Consider the following 22,895-nt stretch of genomic DNA (forward strand, 5'->3'; position numbering starts at 1 on the left):
GTGATCTGCATAATTTGAAGGATAATGTACTATAAAGTCTTGGCTTAATTCTGGGATTAATCAAATAAACTGAACCATAAACACATACTCTCCTTGAACTAGCTAAAGACAAAGGAAATATATCCCACTGGCTTCAGACAGTTCCAGACTCAGACATGGAGGTTTTTTACCTGGCGTTATCTCAATTATTCTTTCAGTAATCCATTTCATGCGAGAGGGGTTAGGAATCATATGTAAAGCCGATTTTTGTTTATTACTTTTGTTAGCATCATAATTGGTCTCAATGAACCCGTTAACTCGCTGAATTACAAACTTTTTTTTAATAAAATATATAAAACATTGTGCATTGCTATCCATGGGGAAATTAATATTTGAACAAACGACAAAAACAAAAAGAACAAAAAGAAAGAATAAGGCACATCACTGTGCTGCGACTTCAAAAAATATATACTTTCATATCTTTAAAATAACAACCTCTTTGAGGTTATCGTTTTTCAGATCTCTGACACGTCTCCTATAATACCATATTTTACTGTCCACAAATTTCTCAAATACAATAGGATTTCATCCCTGAGGTGTCAGTAAAAATGCTGCCACTGAAGAAGATTAACAGTGTTAAATAATAGAACAGAATGGATACAGCTTCAATTTCGAGATGATATCACTCTATAGGAGTCTCCAATTACTATAAAGTCACATCAGCTAGCTTGATCTCCTTTCTCCCAAAGCCACAGGACGCTTGATCATTTCGCTCTTTTTATGTCAGTGTTGCCTTTCTTTTAGCAGTCACGTTATCGTCAAAGGTTTGCTTGATATCCCTTCAAAGTCTTCAGAATTTGCACGGATCCAACCCCTTCCCTCCCGCCAAGCACCTAGAAATTACAGCCATTTTCTTCATTCTCAAATTAGATCATTTAGCATCCATTCTAGGTAAACATAGTTGTTCCCAACAGCATATCTAGCTGAAAATAAAACAATTAGGTTCATTTTAATCTCTGTCCCTCTGTCGTTGCACCAAGTCCTGAGGGTGAGCACGCCGAGGGAGAGTACCCTCCCATCTGCTTTTCTCTATTTCTTGTGAATAGAACTCCGCAGTACAACACTCACTGGCAATTTGCTTGGCCTTCGGTCAGCACTTCTGGATGACCAAAAAAGGTAAAATATACCTTGTGGACAACTGTGCTCCTTGAGTATTTTGATCACTGAATGACCATTTTGTAGGGTCAAGGAAGTGAGTCATTTCCCTTTACCGACCATCTGGTTTCCTCTGTAGACACAGAAAGGTCCTTAGCTCCTGAATGGTGGTAGTAGGTGATAGGATGAGCTGCACATCCCATTGCAGCACTAGTAGTAGCGATTGAGGCTTCGAGTCCCTGGGATATCCGGCTGCCCATTCATCCAGATCTCGCGGATAATCCGCTCCCGCTCCTCCAGTCTCTGTGCACGCTCCAGCTCCTCGGCCGACGTGAACACATTCATGTTCAAAGTCCTCTCGAAGCGGCGGTGCCGCCTGGCTGACAGGTCAGAAGTGGTATCAGAGTTGTCGTCGCTGTCGCTGCTGTCACTGTCGTTGTCTTGTTTTCTGGGGGTCTTCTTTACAGTGGAGCGCTTGCAGTCTGTTTGGCAAGATATCCGCACAACCAGAGCCACCAGTGTCAATATCAGCCCAATGCACACGCCGGACACAAAGTAGAGAGCAGCCCGTTCTGGATTTTCTGGTGGAAAACAAAGAAAATACAGCAGTCATTATTACACCAAGAAAATAGAACTAAGAATTACGTTACAATACAGCGAACAAAGCATCTAACTAAACATCACATAAATATATTATTTGAAGCATAGTGCAATTAACTAATACACGTTTTCATACGAAGCTAGGAAAATTTATTTTATTTATCTTGTGAATAAAGTATTATATAAGTCGAAAGCCAGATCAAAAATAATGCACACCCAGTCAAAATACAAATGATCATGTTATTAATATTATCAACTATAACAGTTATACGTGTCACAGTTATTATTATTACTAGCCTTATTAACATTGCTGATGCAAAACATTGACAACTTTTCAAATATTGCTAAAAGTCAAGATTAGGACAGCAAATTACATCTGAACAACGATATAAGCTTGCATTGAAGGTAAAATGTACATTATTCATGGATTATTAGAGCATCTGAAATAACGTGTTAATAATACAATACCTAATTTTTAACAATTTTATCCCAATAATTTAACAGCAGTATAACTGCGCCAATTGCTTTGTAAACAATGTCCTATCAGATCAGCATTTTCAATCAGTTAACATGTTATGGTTTTTAGGTCTCGCCTACCGAGACTTTTTGCTGTCTACTATTGAGAGACCTATTGCACAGAACCTCAATACAGTTTGCTCGATTCAAGCCAATTGCATACAATACCAATAATTAGTGGGCTTTGGATCAGCCCACAGCTTACCATTTGGTTGTATTTATTGACAATCTTGTTTCCTTGCTATTTAATAAATGATTTTTCTTCCTATATTTGCCCTTCCCTGGAGCACAGCTGATTTACACTATTTCTAACTGGATGCGTTACTGTATCCTTTCACTGCTTACAATCAGGAATTTACTATTTTCTTTTTTGAGCATTCCCAAGGAATGTACTGGTTTTTAACTCCCTCTCTCCGGTTTGCTTGTTTTGTTTTACATTTTTGCCTCCTCTTCGATTGTGAATGTTGCTTGCCCCTACTTTCTCAATTGCGCCCTCATCGTTCCTCACTTTATTTTCATTTTATTTTTAGCATACCAAGGGATGGCGTATTCCATTGCTCTGCCCCAACCAAACCTCTCATTTACCCTAAAAAGGCACACTCCTCCTTATTACCTCCATTCACCTGTTGCTTCTCAACAGTACACTGGTCCCTACTTTGTTTTACATTTTTTTATTTTATAAGAAAATAAAAATATTTTTTCATAAGTGCTTGGAAGTTGCACAATGCTACCAAGCCACTCTGTTCTTTTCTTTTTGCACTCCTGCACAGTTTCATTTTTCTAATTTAATGTTCTGCTCGAAAATGGTAAAAATTAAAATTTCAAAATAAAAAGCCAAAATCGTGGTTTTTGCATGGACACGATTATTATATCACAATGCATGTACACATACTAGTCGCTATGTGGAAATGTTTTTTATTTGGGGAAAACCTGTCCCAAGAGATTTTTTTTTTTTTACTTTCGTTTTCAACAATGGTATAACAACAACTGTTAGCAAAAACAACAGCTTGGCACTCGCATTATAAATGTGACACCTATTGGGTTTGTCAATACTTCTTTAGATAATGCAGCACACAACAGAATTTGTTTTTGAGACACATAAAATACAACAGATATATCAGATGCTAAAACACAACATTTAGATAACAATAAGTGAAATTCAACAGACACAGGTAACATGCTGTTTGGACTGAGAGAAAGATAACGCTGTGGGCAAGTGGGGATGTCCAACAGTACAGCATGCCCAAATGCAAAACCAATGCGCAGAAGAAAACTTGCATTGCCATCAAAACTGCACACCAAGAGTTTGATACTGTGCAGAAAGCATTGTTACCCTGTTCGTAAGAGCAAGGGTGCAAATTCTGTAAGGTATAGACCCACTCTTCTGTGTTCAATAGTAGAAAGAGGCAAGGTAGAATTTGTCATGAAGAGATCCTGAATATTTCAACAACTGCATTCAATGTAGAAACGTGTTTTAAATTCTTCCAATATACATGATTTCAGTTTCAAATTTACTGTCAGTTACCCATAAAATGTCACAAGCAAATGATGAGATTCATCTACTGATGATTTAGCAAGAAACCAATCAGTGGTGAATTGGGAGATAATCTAATCCCTAGGAAACATGCAACAACCACATATTGTACCTAGACACTGTAGCAAGTGAATCAAATTATATGTGCATGTAGTAAACGTTTGTGTATTCCCTTAGGTTGTTTGCCAGACTGATAGCTGATGATCCTTCCATCCATCTAGCTCTCAAACCTGCCCTCGGTCCTCAGAATACTAGATCTTTGCCTGTGTTCCATATGGCCGGTCCACGTCTGAATCCAATAACTGCTTTCATTGGCTTCACATGGTGTTTTGTAGAATTGCATTACAGAATCAGTACTTCTTGTGGCCAATGTCACTGAACACAGAGGTCCTGTTTTAAAATGTTCCAGTTCCTTCCTGATTAGCCTTAAAGTCCTGCATGGTTCTTAACTATCCGTTGGCCTGTTCAATAGATACGTGGACAGAGTTCGGACTTCAACTTATATATGAATTTGGATTACAAGATGTTCTGCTTTTGGTCAGACTACAACTTGCCTGAGGCTGGAGCTAGATTTTAGCAATGAATGGTGAAGGATTAGGACTGGATGGGCAGTAAATTGTGTGAACTTAATTAAAATAAGGCTAAGGTATTGGTTCTGTGACTTTATAAAAACACTTGGTCTATAGCCTTGTTGCTCTATAAGATCACAAAAGTCCTCACTGACTTGCAATACCCTTAGAAAATAGAGTAGCGGGTATTGTATCCTGCATGTACTGGGAAAGGCAAAACTATAATGAATACCAACAAGCAGCTCACTACTGTATAAATCAATCATGGCTGAAATGGATCAATTTGAGAGCTCTATAGTCCTGTTAAATTATTTATTTTTTATGTTCCACACTTCAACATGTACATCGGTCTATCATTTCCCAGCCTGCTCTCTTCGTCACTCAGTAGAGACATGTATGAAGTTCTGGTTGTGTGCTCACAGTATCACTGTTTTAAGGCACATTCTATTTTAGAAACCAGTTCTCTTGACTTCCTCGACTACTTTTTCATTCTCCCTGGGATGCAGTCAATAAACTGGGGTGAATAGGAGAAGATGCAAAAAACTAATCTTAGGCCTGGATACATTCTTCAGCATCACTAGTAAATTGGCCTGTATGGGCGTTGGAAAGAGCAACCTCCCAAACAGAGAAACTAGTAAAAATATGCAGTATTGAGGTCAGGTCAGACAGTTATCAATGAAAAAGAATAACCTGTCCATTACAGCCAAAATAATTGTATTGTAATTACATCAAGGTGCTACGAGGAAAATTGATGTGATGGAGAAGTGCTCATGTCGCACATGTGAGAAATGAAGTATAAAAAAATACAGTAAGTAAAATGAAGAAGGAATAAGAGGCTGCCAATCTGACTTAACAGAATTATGATTACATTCACATTAATTTGCTAGCTGATAATATTGTGATCCCAAATGGAATAAACATTTGCTTAACTTAAAGCAGCCCAACAATAAGTACATTGAAGTTTCTACTCCTAAGGTGGTAAATTAATTAAGTGGGGTTTTCAACAGGTCTGGAATATCTGGTGTAGGTGTAGTACCCTCAAAAACACAGTCATAAATAGAGCAGCGAATCTACAGGGCAACAGTTCCCATCAAACAAAGGTGCATTTCTACCAGGGACAATTGAGTTTTCTGTGAATTCTTTGCTGCCTCCAGCTTTATTTTTCATGTGCTTTTTCTATTCTATGGGGCCAATTCCGATCTGGGTCGGAAGCACTCCGACCGAGCCGGATCCTGGGTGTTTTCCGACCGATCCAGACTCTTGCAGTTCGACTGATCGAGTACGATGCGGCCGTATGCTGTTGGACTCGGTTCGGTCGGACTCCCATAGAAGTCAATGGGAGAGTGGTCATACGACACGTACATGGGCTCCCATTGACTGAATGGGTACGTCGCGGACAAGTGCGCTCCCTACAGTGGGTACGCGTCAGTGCCATCCGCACCGTACATGCCTGTGTTGGGGAGACCCATGGGTCTCCCCCTGTGTCCGAGTCCTAAGGCTGCGGGTAACAGGGGGAGCGACGCGGACACCCGAAGTCCAACTCCGGGAGGTATTGCGAGCCAGACGCTCCGACTTGATCCGGCTGTCCGAATCGAGCATTGTACTAGCTCGGACATGAATGGTCTACATTGCGCGCCACGGTTTGCTTGTGACCGAGTCGTACGTGCTTGTTCGCATCCATGTACTTCGACGTCTGGACCCGTGTACGACTCGCACGAAAATTCATCCTCCGAATCGGGTCCACTAATGCCGCACCCGATTCAGTGCCCTTCCGACCAAGATCGGAATCAGCCCCTTTATGTGAAGGGCTGACAGCTGCACACTACCATGTGGCTGCTCGCTTTTTCCAAAAGAGAACCACCACCTGCTCCCATATAACTTACCCAAAAAACTCCCTAGGTTTTGTTTATTCCCCACATTATTTGTTGAGGGTCCGACAGCTGGACGTGGCTAGCGGGCCACTCACTTCCATTCAGTTCCGCAGCAGCAACGCAAACATTTGTTTTTTACCATTCCAAAAAGGTGTTATCCTTCTTGGAAAAGTAAATTAAAGAAAAAACACAAAAAACTAAATTGCTGCCATGGTAATAACATGCAGGCCCCCAAAGCTATAAGAATGGTATGGGCAGATGGTATTAGGCATTTTTTATGAATAATGAATTAATAAACACCTGTTGTTGTGCTTATCTCTAAATTAGACAGACAGCGCCACCATATCAGCCGTAAGTGCCGGTGTTGACAATTAAGTGTAGGTGCAGCACCGGAAACCGCTGGCTCAACTTAAGCACTGTTATTCTGTGGCTTCCGGTTTGACTTGTTATAAAATGAGGACTATTAATGCCAGAATGCAAAGCATTAACCCCGAGCGTATGACCAACTCATGCATAGACCCAGGAAACGTGAGAATATAATATTTAATAGTTTCCTAAACTTCAGAAGTGAAGGAAGGTGCAGCTCGTTTTTAAGTTTAATGCCCTGGCTGTGAATTATAATATATGCATATAGGATGACGTGAAAACTACAGTTAAACCAAGGGAATTCGATAACAGTACAAATTACAAAAGAAAAAGGGAGCCTTTCCCACAAAATATATTTGCCTTTGCTTATTGACGCCAATGATCCAACTATGAAGCGTTTGATTGTTTTTAGGATGTGACATGCCAAAAACAACGTGTTTTTCAGCAATAAAGTTGTACCCTTTTTTATAGTCCCCATTGGTGCATCTTTTAGCAGCCTGGCTCTGCTCCCAGACCACCAGAGTGCACCAACCACACAGACCAGCGAGGACAGAACTGGAGACATTAACCCCCTCTTCCTTGGAGAAACTTCAAACCCAGATCATTTTGTGGCGTTGGTAAGTGGTCGATACCTCTTCTTTACTGAGATCTGTCTAACCCTGTCGATGACTTCAGGAGGTTTCTAGGGAAAGATCCGAACTTATCATGACTAATGGAACAGGAGAGCTCTGCAAACCCAGCCTCGATTCCCGCTTTGCTGAAATGTGTTTCCAATTAGCTCCTGAATTGGAGGACCCCAAGAAAAGCAATGCGACTTATCGTTTTTTTTTCTTCGGGGGGAAAAAAAGTTTATTATTAAGGTCTCATAAACCACAGCCATATGTCAAAGAAGCAGACAGGTCTGAAAAGATTGAATTACAGTCTGGGTGGTTTCAGAGGAGCTGGCTTCTCTCCCCGCCCCTCCCCCCGTTTACAAACCCACCTACAATTGCCCCTGAATAAACACTAGAAATCTGCTACTTCTCTTTCGTACGTACCAACCCCCCTCAAAAAATGTTTTTATCAAGATTATAACTTTTCCCACACCTGTTTCCTCAACACTGTGGATTGCAAATTGAGTCTTGAGGTATTTAAGTCGCATCATTTACTTCGTAACCCTTTTAAAATCCCGAAGTGTCTCTAATCTTTGGCTTTCGTTTTACAAAAATGCATCACGGGAGTTGTAGTCTTGCTTTAATTCAGTTGAAGAAACGCCATGGAGTGGAAACATGGCGTGAGGCCAACATGGGCTTGGCAGTAATAGAGTTACCACTTGCTCGTTATTAAAGGGCACTGTTTATGCACGGTTCTGGGAACTTCCAACAGCCAAATGTGTTCTGAAAAGTGTACTCTAGGAACACGTCAGCTTAACAGTTTGAACCAACACAACTAAAAGCAAAAATCTGTAAGAGCAAATCCCAGAAGTGGAACATGAAGTCCCCGGTTATAAATGGTGAGGAGGGTTGGAGTCCCTGACACAACAAACCGGAAGTGAAGTAATGCAGTGGCTCTTTACAATATCTAATAAATAAGCAAATAACCTATGGTGAAATGCACATCTCTTCCAAAACTATTTCTTACAGAAAGCACTCCATGGGCAAAAGAAAGTGCAGAAATGGAATCATGTGGTAAGCATACCCAAGATCATGCACATGCTATCAAAACCTTTATACTCTCGAACCAAGGTTCAAACAAAAGCTGTGTATGTTTTGAATAGAAAACACCGATTTTAGAAAAAAAAGTGGCCTCTGCATGCAAATAACTTGCCAAAAGCAGGGAAGAATGTCTATACATTTGGAACCATGCTTGGGCTAGGAATAGTTCATATAGATCTGTGGGCATACAGATTTTCTAATCAACATGCAACATTACAAATAAATCAGTGTCAAACATCACAAGTTGGCCGAGTTTGATCACAATAGACCCTTCTGAAGCTTTTGGGGCTATCCTTATAATCACTGCCACTAAGCTGACAATATCCACGCTGTTCTAGATACTGATGCGATGGATCCCTGATGAAGGCACCTTTGGCCGAAACGCGCTTAGTTATTATGCCATCAATTATCACACCGTCAAGTCATCCATAATATTTACTACAGAATGATTTAATATGTTTTTTTGTCTTCAGCTGTACATAACATAATAATTGCTGACTGAAAATGATGTTTGCTATGTGTTAGTTATACTAAATGACTATCAAATGTTATATTTATACCGCTTTATGTACAAATTAATGTTAAGGACACCTTTTAAAAAGATGTTCAATATATTCTCATGACCTTTTAACCCTAATATGTCTTTTCTATAATATTGTACACAGCAACAAAAAATTACAGTATATATTCTGAAAGGGAAAAAAATATTTTTGGTTATGAGTTAAATAGAAAACACCAACATAACGTCTAGGAGAACAGCTACTATTAACTAGGCTACATACTTCAGGTTCATTCATCTCTCAAATACCATCCACAATCACAGATGATTGTTGCCCTATTGAGCCGTCTGTGTTATCACACAACCCTGGTTTTATTATATCAGTCTTACATTTTTTTTCCTGAAAATGTACAAGCTCCAGAGCTTTCAAGTTTTCTATTCCGTGCATGAGTAGTTCATCCAGTCCAAGTTATCTCTTTGCATTCTGATAGTCGTAGTCTTGAAATTATAATGGTGTGATACCACAGTGTAAACCAAATAACCATTAGCCAAGCCACTAGGTCTGGCTTACATTTTGAGTTCCAAATAAGATATTTAAAAATTCCTCTTGCAGTAAAAACACAAATAAAACAAGAAAGGCTGAAATGTTTATTTTTCAATTTTGTACAAACGTATGCAATAAACATTGCAATGTAATAAGTACTGAAAAGTAAAATTGTTGCTATCTAAAAGTGACATGCATATACTATAGTCTTGTCTATGTGAAAACTATTGGCTTTGTTAATTTTTTTTTACCCATGTTGTTCAGCAGCGCGACTGCTGTGCAGCACGGTTGAAAGTACATAAAAAAGAAAAAAAAACTATGACACGATTAATGCGACCGTCTTATAGTGCTATTTTATTTTCTTTCCACTGCGCTGCCATATACCTTGGCTAAAAATACATTGGCAAAGCCAATAAGTCTTGCATGGGTGACATCTATTGGCTTTGCCAATGCTTATTTCTATTGTATTTACCTCAATTATCTATCTAAGATGCTGGGGAAACCACTTAACCTTGGGTGTTGAGGGGGCGGGGCTTCCCTGCGTTCTGACAAAGAGACTCACCAGGTCGCCTGTTTCTTTTATCTTTATTCTCATCTGTTTTTGGAATAGATGGAGACGTGCATCATCACACTATTCCCTGTGCCTCTTTCCTTCTGTAAAGTACTATTGTTTTGCCCAATGGAGGAAGTAGATTTCAAGCCGTCTAAAACACATATTTCCATGAAGATCTGTATTCTGCTAGCATTCCACAGAACTTAACTTCAATGCCAACCTCCCAGAATGTGATCATACTCTTTGTCATGTACGTAGAAATCATTGTTGCATGTATGAAGCCCTTATCTCAGTTTGTGTTCTAGTTATAATGATCAGCTGTGTGAGATTAAAGGGAAAGCCATATCGAGTGAGAAAGGACAGAAGTCTAAATTAGGAAGAAATCGAAGTGGAGTGAAGATTTTAAGTCGGGGCTATTTTTGTGAGAATCTGGAAAAGTCTCAAAATGAAGAACAATCCAATATTCTCTAGGCACACCCAAGTGCATGCTAAGAGCATGAGAGCTTGTGTAAATGGGAGTTGGGAGAAAGTTGCCAGAGTGGTAAAGGGGGAGTGGGGTTTGGAGGAGATAGGGAAAATAGTATCCAGTGCGGTCTCTGTACTGGAAAACTGTGTGAGCTGGGATGAAAAGGCAACAGCCTAAATCAAAGGAAAATTAAAGGAGTGAAGAAAAAACAAACAGGATGAAGTGCGTCAGAGCAGATTGTGAGTTGCCACTGCACTGTGTGTACTGCCAGGTCCAGGGTGCAAGGTCAACCTCTAGGACATGTCTGAAGAGAAATCAAATTTGGCAATTGAAGCAAACCAAGACTACCGCTCCCAGAATGCACCTGGTTTAGAGAAATGCTCAGGACTGGGCACGGCATCTCCAATCACAATGCGTCATCTAGTAACCTTACCCAAGAGTCTCATCCTGCAATCACCTCCAGTGTGCACACACCCTTGATACAAATGTGACAAAGACACTGCTCAAATAACTTAGTTCAGAGTCAGCAGATAAATGGAGAAATCTGGGCAGCTAAGTTGAGTTCAAAGGTAACTAAGAAAGAAAGAAAAAAACAAGCAAAAATGACGAGGAAGAAATTAAACTGATGGAAGCAGCAACAACAAAAAAAGTACCTGAATACGAGAATAAGCAGCGGGAAGAACTAATAGAGACATTAATCAGTACTTGGTCCATGCTCCATCGAAGAGACAAACACACAAAGAGAGAAAGTGAAAGTGGCAAGTGCTGACCAATAAAAAGCAAGGAAAGGATAGTTACTGTGAGCTAACCAATAGCCTGTTTATTTATATTTTTTTAAGTATCAAAGGATCTCACAAGGCAAGACTTAAAAAGGAAAAATCTAACCTATCACAAAACAATTTTAAAACTTCAATGAAAACAGATTAGTACACCAGCTTTTGTACTGAAGTGGACTACTTTTTAGGCATATGTGCACATGTGGATAATCAAAATGCTGTCACTCACAGCAAAGAAAGCAAATGGTTGAAGTCGACTGACTCATTGTCCCATGTTGTATTTTGTGGTGGGCAGAAGCAAAATGTGAATGATACCTGACCAAACAATGGCTTTATTTTTATTTGTAAAATACAGGCAGTCTCGTGGAGCTGAGGATCCTCGATGTAGAGAACTGGCCATTATGGGTTAGATTGAGAAGAGCCAGGTTTTTAATGCTTTCCTGAGTTTTATTAGCTGAGGTGAAAGGACATCTCGAGCAGTATTGAATCCAGATTTTTGCTCCTCGTGTCGAGAGGCCTCTGCCGCCCCTTTTTTGGACTTAAAGCGGGCAATTACAAAGTTTGCATTATTAGCGGATCTGAGATCTCTTATGTAATTGTTCTTTTTGAATTTTGTTAGAGAAGAAATTGGGTGTTGTACCCTTAAAGACTTTATACATCATCTATGCTGCTTTAAACATGATGTCTTTTTCACCAGCAACCAGTATAGTTAGCAGACACCATTTCTGATTTTATGGGATTGAAGATAGCTCTCACTACAGCATTTTGAATCTTCTGAAGGCAACGTATGAAAATGAGAGGGAGACCAAGCTGGGCAACATTGCCATAGTCCAAGCTGAACTGGACAAATGCATTTACTACTGTAACCTTATCAGAGAATGGTAGAAAGGGCACAATGCCTTGAAAGGTATGTATTTGGAACAAACATGATTTTGTCACAATAGGGGTATGGTTTTTCACAATCATCTCAGAGTCTAACATGACACCATGAAGGCAATCTCCCTGTTTGTTGGACCATAGTGCGGTATGCCAGGAATTAACTTGTTAAAGACGGGCAGTATTTTGGTTAGAGCTGGGTTAAGAGAAAGATGAATTCTTGTCTATCAATTGGGTAATATTATTCATAGTGGCAAAAAGGTCTGTGCTGGGATTAGATGGACCATCTTTTAGGCTAATGAGGGTCTATGTGTCATCCACATACAGGTAAGCTGCAACATTAAGCTGTGGGTAGGATGGTTGCTAAGGGCAGAAGATCTACATTGACTAAAAAGTGAGAGAGTGGCAAACCTTGCAGTATGCCCCAAAGTAGGCGAGGAAAGGAGTCCAACAGAGATTTGTTGGGACCTGTCAGTAATGAAACAGTCAGAACAAGAAAAGGCATCCCCTATTGTGTGGAGATCTTTGAGTCAGTGCAGTAGGGTCTAATGATCCAATTATCAAACACAACACAGTGGTAATGAGTATTACTATTCCTGAAACACCTTTTTCTGCAATCATCCTTAGATCATCAATTGCTGTTCTAATGATTGATTCAGTGCCATACTGGGCAAAACCATGCCTGCGTAAACTTGTAAACCCCTGCGGGTTATGTCGCTCCATGTCGGAATCAAGTTGTTTTATAAAATTTCTTTCAAATAGCCTGACAATGTGTGAGTGCAGGATGAATGCAAAGTTTGCAGGATCATCCAGGCTTGCAGTGCTGTCTTTTTAAGGATGGGTTTAATGACCGCCTTCTTGAAGTCAAGTGGAACATAACCATCAGCTAAGAATTAATAGTCTGGCATTCCATAGGTGTAACAGTGAAGCAAACGTTTAGAGATAAAAGGCTAGGCTGATGTCCTGCGGAGACGTAGAAGGTTTGCTAGTAGTCTGGGGTTTTGGCTCTCTTCCTCTGCAATAGCAATACAGTTGTGAAGTGCAATTCCAGTATCTGTGACACTCAAAGAGATCACATAATGAAAAGAGATCTTATTAAGGTTGTCTCTTATCTTACTTATTTTACTATGAAAGTGTCGTGAATGGATACCCACTAAGCCTTAACTTGACGTAATTTCATGTTTATGATCTGGCTTGACAGCAGAGCTGTCGTCAAACAATTATGTGATTACTACTAAAGAGGGGCTTTGGCTCCACCCACATTTTGGGACCCAGGAGTACATGCTTTGATTGGGCAGCAGTAGTGCGCTTGCACATAAAAGTGCTTGCCCTCTAGCAACTATGGCCGCTTTGTTTATTTATCCAGCTACCAAAGCTTGAACTTTCAGGGGCACACACATGACAATGGAATGCTATTAAAGCGTATTTGATAACTAGATAATCTATGTTGTTTTACTCTGGCAGTGGCACAGATGGGAAGAGGGCAGTAATTAACCTATATGGATTTTAAGGTCAGGCTTGACAGTGAAACTGTCACTTGGCCTTTTCACCTACACCAATATTCTTCTTCTGTTCTTTGCTTCCACAAAAATTATATATATATTTGTATTTTATAGTTTCTTATATACGAAAAAACAAGGCTCTCAAGACTGCTAAAGCTGCCTCTGGCTCCTCTGAAGTGCACTGGATAAGCTACTCACACCTGGACCTAGGAAACGTGAGAGCTGTGTTCCACCTTGCAGCACACAATTTCCTATGCTCAGATATTAACTTTCATGTGCAAACACACAAACCCCTTATGCTGTAAGTAACAAAGACAGCCAGAGGCCAATCTGCACTGAGGCTGCAACCGGAAACAATCAATGAACCAGCGTGGAGCTCACAGACTCAAAGAGCTGGGCTGCTCCACATGCATTAGAGCTGATTGTATTGACACAATGTCTTATCTAAGGGGCACCTGACCCACTTAAAGGACTGGGACTTTGAACTTTTAGTAACACAAGTGTGTACTTCTGATTTCGTTAATTTTAGTGTGTAATCCGTTATTTTTCTGATTGCTACATGATTAACTCCTTTGTTTCAACAGGAGCTAAAATTACTGGATGCCTCTATGTCATCAGCGAAACCATCTACTTCTGGGCGTTTGCAGTCTGTGATTTGTAGTCTTGGCTCATTTACACTGACCCAAGTGGTCTAATACACCTGAAATTCTTTTTTCAGCAAAGGAAGTAACAGGGTGTCCCAGGCTTTCCCCTCACCTAAAGACGAAGTCAACATTTTTTTTATTCTTTAATATTTGAGCACTGATTGGGTAAACCAATGTGTTAAAATGCGGATAAGTGGAAGAAATATATACAGGCAGAATGAGAGACACATGGAGAACTGTATTTGGCTAAGTGTCAAATAAAATCCAGAAAAGAGCAAAAGCAAATCACCAAGTAATGTTTTTGTTTGCCCATTTTTCAGAGGAACAAAAATCAGGAGTAATTTTTAAGCTACAAAACCATGGTAGCAGAAGTGTTGTGGGTCTATCTAGATTACTGTTCTAAAATGAAAGCATGAGGGAGATGAAGAAGAACCTTCTCTAGACAAAATTAGAAAAATCAAGAGGAGATAAAGGTTTTTCAGTTATGCATCCTGTCGACTGGAACAACTTTTGTCCGCAGCCTTCGCTGTGCGCTCAACCTCTTGGATTTCAGGGCTTTGGTCTCCCTTGACTGCCAAATACCACCGTACTGTCATATCATGGTCTATGTCAGACACAAGCAAACTCATACGCAAACCGTGCCCTCCCAGAGCCTACTGCTCACGTCAGACGTGTTGGAAGTTCACAGCTGTTCACCACTGTTGCTACTTGCTTCTGGCGCAGCCGACACATCCCGGCCCCACAGCCAGCCAGCCATTGTGATCTGGACTGAGGGCTTCTCTGGTCCTGTAAATTTTACTACTCCATCATTAAATACATTTTGGAGACTGTCGTCGCCATGTAACCGTTACTTTTAAAAGAGGTTGTAACAGCAAGTTTACCCAATGGAATGCCTCCCCGGGTGGATTGATTAAGTGCCAATAGCCCAACAAAATTACAGGCTGATAAATTTGTTAGATGTGGGAGAAAAACTGCCTTCTATAACATTTTTTTGACCTTCTGAAAGGATGGTCTGAATCAAAGAACATAATATCAGTTGATCAAAGAGGCTTCAAAGAGGTGCATTCCACCCTAGATCATTGCTTCCATCTGTGGCCATTAGTGTAAACGTCTATTGAGCAAAATTTTAACCAATTTTGGTGCTTTCTAAACTTTTGTGCTGCACTTGATCTGGTGGACAACCAACTGTTTTGGTAAATGCTAAAAAATAATTCGAAATCCCTAGAATCCTTCTCTTAATCTTTCTAGAATTAGACAGAGAGAACTGGTCACAAAATGAAGTATATATGGAAGGAGTGTTGTCTCGTAAAAATTTAAACAAAAAGGGATTGTAATAGCAATGTGTTTGAGCCCGACGATTATACTTAATATTTTCAGTAGATCTACCAAAAGGTGTAGATGCGACAAATAGTTTTAGCTCTAAAATGAATAACTAAAAAATCTGATGCCTTTGATGATATGTAGACTTCCAAGGCTCTCAGTTCTCTGGTGACTGTTCACCTGAGACCGCCTGTCATCTGGCTTCTTGTTCCCGGATTTGCTGCTCATAGAAAATGATGTATCTGGCGTGTCCCTCTAGGAGTCTATCGCAGTAAATAGAGATGGTGATAGTGATAGACGGATTACGGAGAAGTGCTGGCGAGAAAAGAAGGGTTACAAAAATATGTTGAATTAAACTCCCCCTTTCATAAGCATTTTTGTGGATTTACGTCATTGAGAGAAATAGAACATTCAAAGGAAAAAAATTCGCCTTGAAAAAAATTAGAGAGCACCTTCCCATTACCCTCAATGAAGACGACAAGCTGGCCTGACCCGCCTCAACCACTGTATGGCTTATGGTTCACTACACCATGATTGTCGATCATGAAAGAGTACATATGGGTTTCCATGATGGAGCGGCTTCTTGGGGCCCATCGGGAGACGGGGAGGGGAAGAACCGACCGGACACAGGTGTAAGGTGTGATAAAGGCCGCTTTTATTGGAAAACAGGTGCATCCTGAAAACACACCCCAACCTTGGCCTTTGCCGTACAAAACTAGGCCTAACTAAATATACATATACCTGACCAATCCCCCCACCCCCACCCCTAAACAGTTCCCCGACAACATCATAAAAATCCTTATCAGTTACCCAAACGCCTGCCTCAACTGTTTTAACATCTGCCATATATACACTCCCTCCCCTTCAACCAGTCAAGCTCCTTCCTCCTATCCTACCCCCCCCATTATAACTAGGGAAAAGCGCCATCCTACATAAAACTCTCCAGCACCTGCTCCCAGCGACAACACTTTTCAACCCTAACACAGAAAGCACCTGCAACCAACAAAAACCCCCTTAATTTTTCCAACCTCGGAGAGAAGAAAAGAAAGAAACCCCCCCCCCCACCCCATCCCAAGGGAGGGCGGGTGGGACAAAATTCTCCTAGCCCCCCGGCTGCTGGGTCACTGTCCCATGAAATGGTGATCAGTGACCCAAAATGTCCGCTTATTAACCCTCCCAGCCCAAAAGGAGCCCAAAAACCGCCGCCCAGCCCAACCAGCCCAAAGTCCCTTCCTGTGTCCCCTTTTTATTCCTCCCCTCCCCTTCCTCCCGGTGCCCCAAAATCCCCGGGGGGGCGAGCCTCCCTCCGGTCGGCCACCCCCCGCAAAGCCCCATTGGGGCCCATCGGGAGACGGGGAGGGGAAGAACCGACCGGACACAGGTGTAAGGTGTGATAAAGGCCGCTTTTATTGGAAAACAGGTGCATCCTGAAAACATACCCCAACCTTGGCCTTTGCCGTACAAAACTAGGCCTAACTAAATATACATATACCTGACCAATCCCCCCACCCCCACCCCTAAACAGTTCCCCGACAACATCATAAAAATCCTTATCAGTTACCCAAACGCCTGCCTCAACTGTTGTAACATCTGCCATATATACACTCCCTCCCCTTCAACCAGTCAAGCTCCTTCCTCCTATCCTACCCCCCCCATTATAACTAGGGAAAAGCGCCACTCGAAAGCCCCCTACCGCTTTCGACCCCCCCCTAGGACCCTTGCACCTTTGGATACCTTTGCACCCCTATTGCCCGATCCAATGCTTCCTTCAGTTGTACAATATAGAGCTCCATCCCGTATCTCGACAAATGTACCCCATCCTCCATAAAAAAGTAGACCGCCCCATACCTCAGTTCCGGATGCTCCATTCTACCTACCCCTTCCTTCTCACAAAAGGCCCTCATCTCCCTGTTAATCTTCCTCCTAGTCCTGTCAATAGCCCCTGGTCTCTCCGCTCCCCTCCAACATCTCCTAGGTATAAACTCCGACCAGATGACGTAACACCCTGCCCACTGCCTCTTGATCTCTAGTAAATCCCTCCTCATCTGCTTTACCAGTGCCAGTCCCTTACACTGAACCAGGTCGTTTTCCCCCAGATGAACCACCAAAACATCCGGGCACACCCCTCCCCGCACAACGTTATTCAACACCGGCACCAACTCGTGCCAACGCATGCCCCCTTTACCCCTCCAATGACACCTAAACAATTGCTCATCCAATTCAAGGTTAAGGTTCCTGTATTTTTCCCACTCAGCCTTCTCCACTCTCTTTACAAAAGAATGGCCCACCACGTATATAGACACTGCTGCCGCTGTAGGCCCCGCCACCGCACCTGGAAAGAAACATATATGAGCAGCCAATCCAAAATCCAGCTTAGTCCACCACTACCCCTCACAACCTGACATACGTCTTATAACAGTCCGATTTCCATCGTCCCAACTGTTTAATTTCCTCCTTCCCCCAACCTTTACGCGCCGCCTCCGTCGCCGCCCCGATGCGAAACGAATGCGTCCCGAAGTCTTTCGGATCCTCACCCATACACCGCAGGGCGTGCCGCAGGACCCATAACAACTGCGCAGCCGTCACTCGTCCCGCCTCTCTCCTGCCAAACACCTCCGCCCCAACCTGCACCCCTCCGTCCGCCAGCCGTCTCCCCCACTCCACCGGACACACCGCCTCTGTTCCCCCAGGACCCAGCAACACCCAAGTACCCCTCCCTCGCTGATCAGTCTTGGAACGTTGAAGCCGCACTGCGACCTCCCTGCCTCGGAACTCCACTTCCCCCCACGTCAGCCCCGCCCGCCCCTTCAAACCCACCAACTCCGACACCTGAAGTCCCCGAAATACATCCACGACATCAATGTGGAAAAAAGCACCGTCTCCCCCTGATCTCTGCACACAACCGGTAAACAACCCACCAGTCCTCCCAACATCGCCTCTGTAATTGGCCGTCTCCTCCGCACCTGAGCCCCTCTCTCTCTCTCCCAACCCTCCAAAAGACGCCCTCCCAATTCACCCGCCGAGGGGGCATAACCCCACAAAAGCTTGCCCATGAACGCCAAACCTGCCAGTTTACCCGCAATTGTCACTCTCGCCAGACCTTTGTCCATTAACCCTAGCACGAATTGCACCACCTGCTCTTCCCGACGCCACTTGTCCCGCTGCCTTACCGCTCCAAAACGCAGAAACTCCAGCCAGGCCTGTTCGTAACTCCTCCACGTGGACGCAGCCATGGACGACCTCACCAATTGAACGACCCGCACTCTCCCACCAACCACATCTCCTCCGGCACCTCCGTCTTGACCGCCGCCGCCTCCGTGGCTAGCCCATGGAACCTCTGCCACTGTTGACGAGACAAAGCATCCGCAATGTCATTGTCCACTCCCGGCACATGCTGAGCCCGAAACAAGATATTGTGTACCAAGCACCTCAACACGAACACGTGCATCAGCTTTAGCACCTGGGGCTCCCTCGCAGACTGCCGGTTCACCACCTGCACCACCGACATATTGTCCACCTTGAACAACACGCGCCTGTGCGCCAACTCACGCGCCCACACTGTCACAGCCACCACCAGCGGGAACAATTCCAAGAAAGCAATGCTTCTCCCCCCCGCCTGCCACTGCTCCGGCCATTGTTCCGCGCACCACCGGCCCGCCCAGTAGAGTCCGAAACCTCCGACTCCCGCCGCATCCGATGACATCGTCACATCCCACTCCCACTCCTCCGGGGGCGCCATGGGCACACCGTTGAATCGTTCCAAAAAGGCCAACCACATGCACAGATCTTCTCTCGTGCCCGCCGATAGCCGTACATGATGGTGAGGCAGCGACAAACCGGACAAGGCCAATCCCAACCGCCGACAAAAGGTCCGCCCCGCTCGCACAACGCGGCACGCGAAATTCAAATGCCCCAGCAACACCTGCACCTCTCGCACCAACACCTTCCGCTTGGCCAACATGCCCTTCACCAAATCCATCATCGCCGACCGCTTGTCCTCCGGTAGGCGTGCTTCCATGGCCGCTGAGTCGAGCTCTATCCCGAGGAAACGACAGCACTGTGCTGGGCCCCTGCGTCTTCTCTGGCGCCAAAGGCACCCCCAGGTCATCCATCAGGTCCGTAAAACTGCTCAGCTGCTGCTGGCAGTCCATCGAACCGGGGCTGCCCACCAGGAAGAAGTCGTCCAGGTAATGCGTAATCGCCTCAGAGCCTGTGCGCCAGGAAAAAGCCCACTGCAAAAAAGAGCTGAAACGCTCGAACAAGGCACACGACACGGAGCTCCCCATTGGAAGCGCTCTATCGACAAAAATGAACCCATCCAGCTGAATCCCCAGCAAATGATGATCAGCTGGGTGAACCGGAAGCAACCGAAATGCCGATTTTACATCGCATTTTGCCATGAGCACCCCCCGACCCGCCGTCGTCACCAACTTCCTCGCAACGTCCACGGACGAGTAGGACACCGATGCCAAATCCGCCGAGATAAAGTCGTTCACCGACGCGCCCACCGGCCATGAGAGATCTTGAATCAGGCGGAATTGACCTTGCTCTTTATTTGGGACCACACCAATGGGTGAAATGATCAAATCTCTCAATGGCGCAACCTCGAAAGGTCCCACCATCCTCCCCTCTTTCACTTCCTTGAAGAGCTTCTCCCGGACGATACCCTTGTGTGCGTTCACGGACTTCAGGTTCTCCGCCCATCGAGCGATCCGCGGACCCTCGTACCCCAACTGGAAACCCTCCCTGAAACCCCGACGCAGCACCGTCGCATCGTCCGCCCGCGGATACGCCTCCAAGAAAGGTTCCAGCCGATCCAGCCTAACCGGTGTACGAGCCTTTTCCCATGGTACTCGCTCCCCCCCTACCCCCTCCCCTCCCCCTGCCGGGCACGGGAGCCGGGAATTGACCCTGTGAGGGGCCTCCCCAAAGCCCCCAGCATCGCGCCTCTGGGTGACGTTTTCCACAAGCGGAGCACTCATGCCGAAAGCGGCACGTCTGCCGGAGACAGGAACCCCTGTTAAAATCCCAGCATGTCCCAAAGCCGGGACTGCTCCCGGCTCCCCCCGTCCCCACCCCCCCACGGGTGGGGCGGGCTGAAAAGGGGGGAGGAGCCAGCGGCAAGCCACTGGCCGTGTAGATAGTGCGGCCAAATTTCGCCCCACTCATCGTCTGCTGGTACAGGTCCGCGTCCAACTCCCCCCACTGAGCCCCCGGGTCGGACGCCATGCTCGCCCGGAACTCCTCATCGTAATGCGACCAAGCATTGCCCCCGTAGGTCACTTGCGCCCGCCGCACCACATCCATGTATTTAAACAGCGCGACCGCCCTATCAGGGTACTTCTCACAATACACGCTCGCATAAATCAAGAAAGCCGCCGGCCAATTCTCGATAGTAACCGGCACTTTCGGCCGCCTCGCCAATTCCTGCTCCTCCTCTTTCGAACCTTCTTTGGCCATCAATTCCCGGTGGAGCAACTTCAAAATCTCCACGTACTCCCCCTTCCATATCTTCTCCCTAGTTGCCATCGACAAATGCGCCCCCAATGGCTTCGCTACCCCCATGTACGGCAGCTTCTTGACCGGAACCTCGCAGCTCTCCTTCGCCCCGGCGCCCGCCGCCGTCGACCCGCCAGCCGCCACGCCCGTCCCCGAACTCCCCGACGCCGCGCCATCCGCTTCCGTACACACCCCGGCATCCATCACATACCTACCCTTCACCAGTCTCACCTCATCACCACCCACAGCATCAGTCCCCACCGACACTTGGCAACTGCCATCCCTACTTCCACCCGCCTTGCCTCCATGAGGCGCGCCCAAGCCACTCCCCGACCCCGTACTGGTCTTACCTGGCGTCAAGGCTGGCGTCCGCACCGGATCCCGCCGCCTAACCATTTCAGCTGGGGGGGCCGTCACTCGCGGCACCACTTGCCGGGGGCATTCCTGCAAAACACTGCCAACAACATTACTGACCTCCCCCCCGTCCTCCCGCAGCTCCCCCTCTTCCTCTGACTCCATCTCCGCACTCCCCTCTCCGACAGCAAAAAACCTTCCTGTGGACACCCTGCTTAGACCTGCCTTATCCCTACACTCCATCATCAAAGTACCTAAGTCCACACTCACTCTCCTCCTACTCTCTTGGTGGTAAGCTGAGTAACCCGTCACATCGTTGCTCCATCCCCGTCCCCCGGCGGCCGGATCGACCCATCGGGAGGGGGGCGTCGGAGAGCTATGGCCCATCCATCGGTCGTCTGTCCACACCAGGTCCCTCGTTGGAGCGCGACCGCCCGTACTAGGCAGAGCCGGCCCATCCACTCGGCGGGGTGGAGCCGCATGCTGCTCACCCGAGCCCCTACCCAACTGCTCCTGCCAAGAGAAAAACGGGGAAGTCCAGCATGCCGGGGCAAAACCCTCTCTGCTACCTCCCCAGCCCCCACTCCCCCCGCCGCAGAATGCCCTCCTCGCCGCGCTGGACGCCCCCCCCACCCACTCTCACCCTACCCCCCGCTCCCCGCCCCGCCCTGGCCCTCCCACGCGCCTCCCCTTGAACCCCCCCAACCGCCCCATCCCAACGTCTTCCCTCCGCTACCCCCTGCCGCTCCACCTGCCTCGTAACCCCCCCCCGCCGAGCCCCCCCTGCCCCCTCCCCCATCCACCATCCGCCCCCAACCCTTGATGCATGCCCGGACCCCCGGTCGGCCCCCCACTGCCACCCCTCGCACCCCCTCCGTGCCGCGCACCCCGCCCCCCGCCCCGTGGGGAACCCCCCCTACTGGGAGGCACAATGTCGTCATCTGCGGAGTCCTCCCCCCCCAGCTCACTCTCACCTCCATCTCCCTCCTCTTCCCCCCCCTCCGACTCCTCAATCATGAGTGGCGATTCCCCCCTGTCACTCCCTGCCCCCCTGCCTCCCCCTCCCCCATTGCCCCACCGACCCCACCCCCAGGCACCACTCCCTCCACCCCCTCCGTCCCCCCCCGGCCCCCTCCGCCTGACCATGCACCCCTCCCTCCCCTTCCATCGTCGCCTGTCCCCTTCCAACCCCCCCTCCCTTGGAGCTGCGCTTCGCCCCCCGCGCTGCCATTGCCCCACCTGTACCCCCTTCAACTCTCTCCACCTCAATACCGTCCACCTGCGCTCCCCCCTGCACCCCCCCCCGCCTCCCCCGCCCCCCCAGGCCATCCGCGCCTTGCACGAACTTCAAAGGCGCCTTCTTCCGGCCGCCGCGCTGAGGTCTCGGCCCCTCTTAGCCGCCCCAGCCGCCCTCTGGCCGCCACCACGCGCCGCTCTCCTCGGTGCTCCCGCCCCCTCCCCCTTCTTAGCGCGAGACCTAGGCGGCTCGCAAGCCGCCACCGCCGCCGCGGCGCCATCTGCAGCGCGCCGCGGTGGCCTTACCCTCAGGTCGCTCCTCAGAAGGTCCGTCCTGCCCGC

General features: G+C 46.1%; 1 protein-coding gene across 1 annotated transcript in view; it reads right to left on the reverse strand.

Moving 5' to 3' along the window:
• Positions 1 to 301: 301 nt before the first annotated feature.
• The window catches only part of LOC144762482 (protein eva-1 homolog C-like), an 811,149-nt gene continuing 788,555 nt past the window's right edge, over positions 302 to 22,895 (reverse strand). The window contains exon 8 of the mRNA XM_078647696.1: positions 302 to 1,715. Coding sequence (XP_078503822.1) covers positions 1,345 to 1,715 — 371 coding nt within the window. The 3' untranslated portion in view covers positions 302 to 1,344. The remainder of the gene's footprint in view (positions 1,716 to 22,895) is intronic.

The sequence above is a fragment of the Lissotriton helveticus genome, chromosome 6 (genome assembly GCF_964261635.1).
Source record: "Lissotriton helveticus chromosome 6, aLisHel1.1, whole genome shotgun sequence".
Lineage (NCBI taxonomy): Eukaryota > Metazoa > Chordata > Amphibia > Caudata > Salamandridae > Lissotriton > Lissotriton helveticus.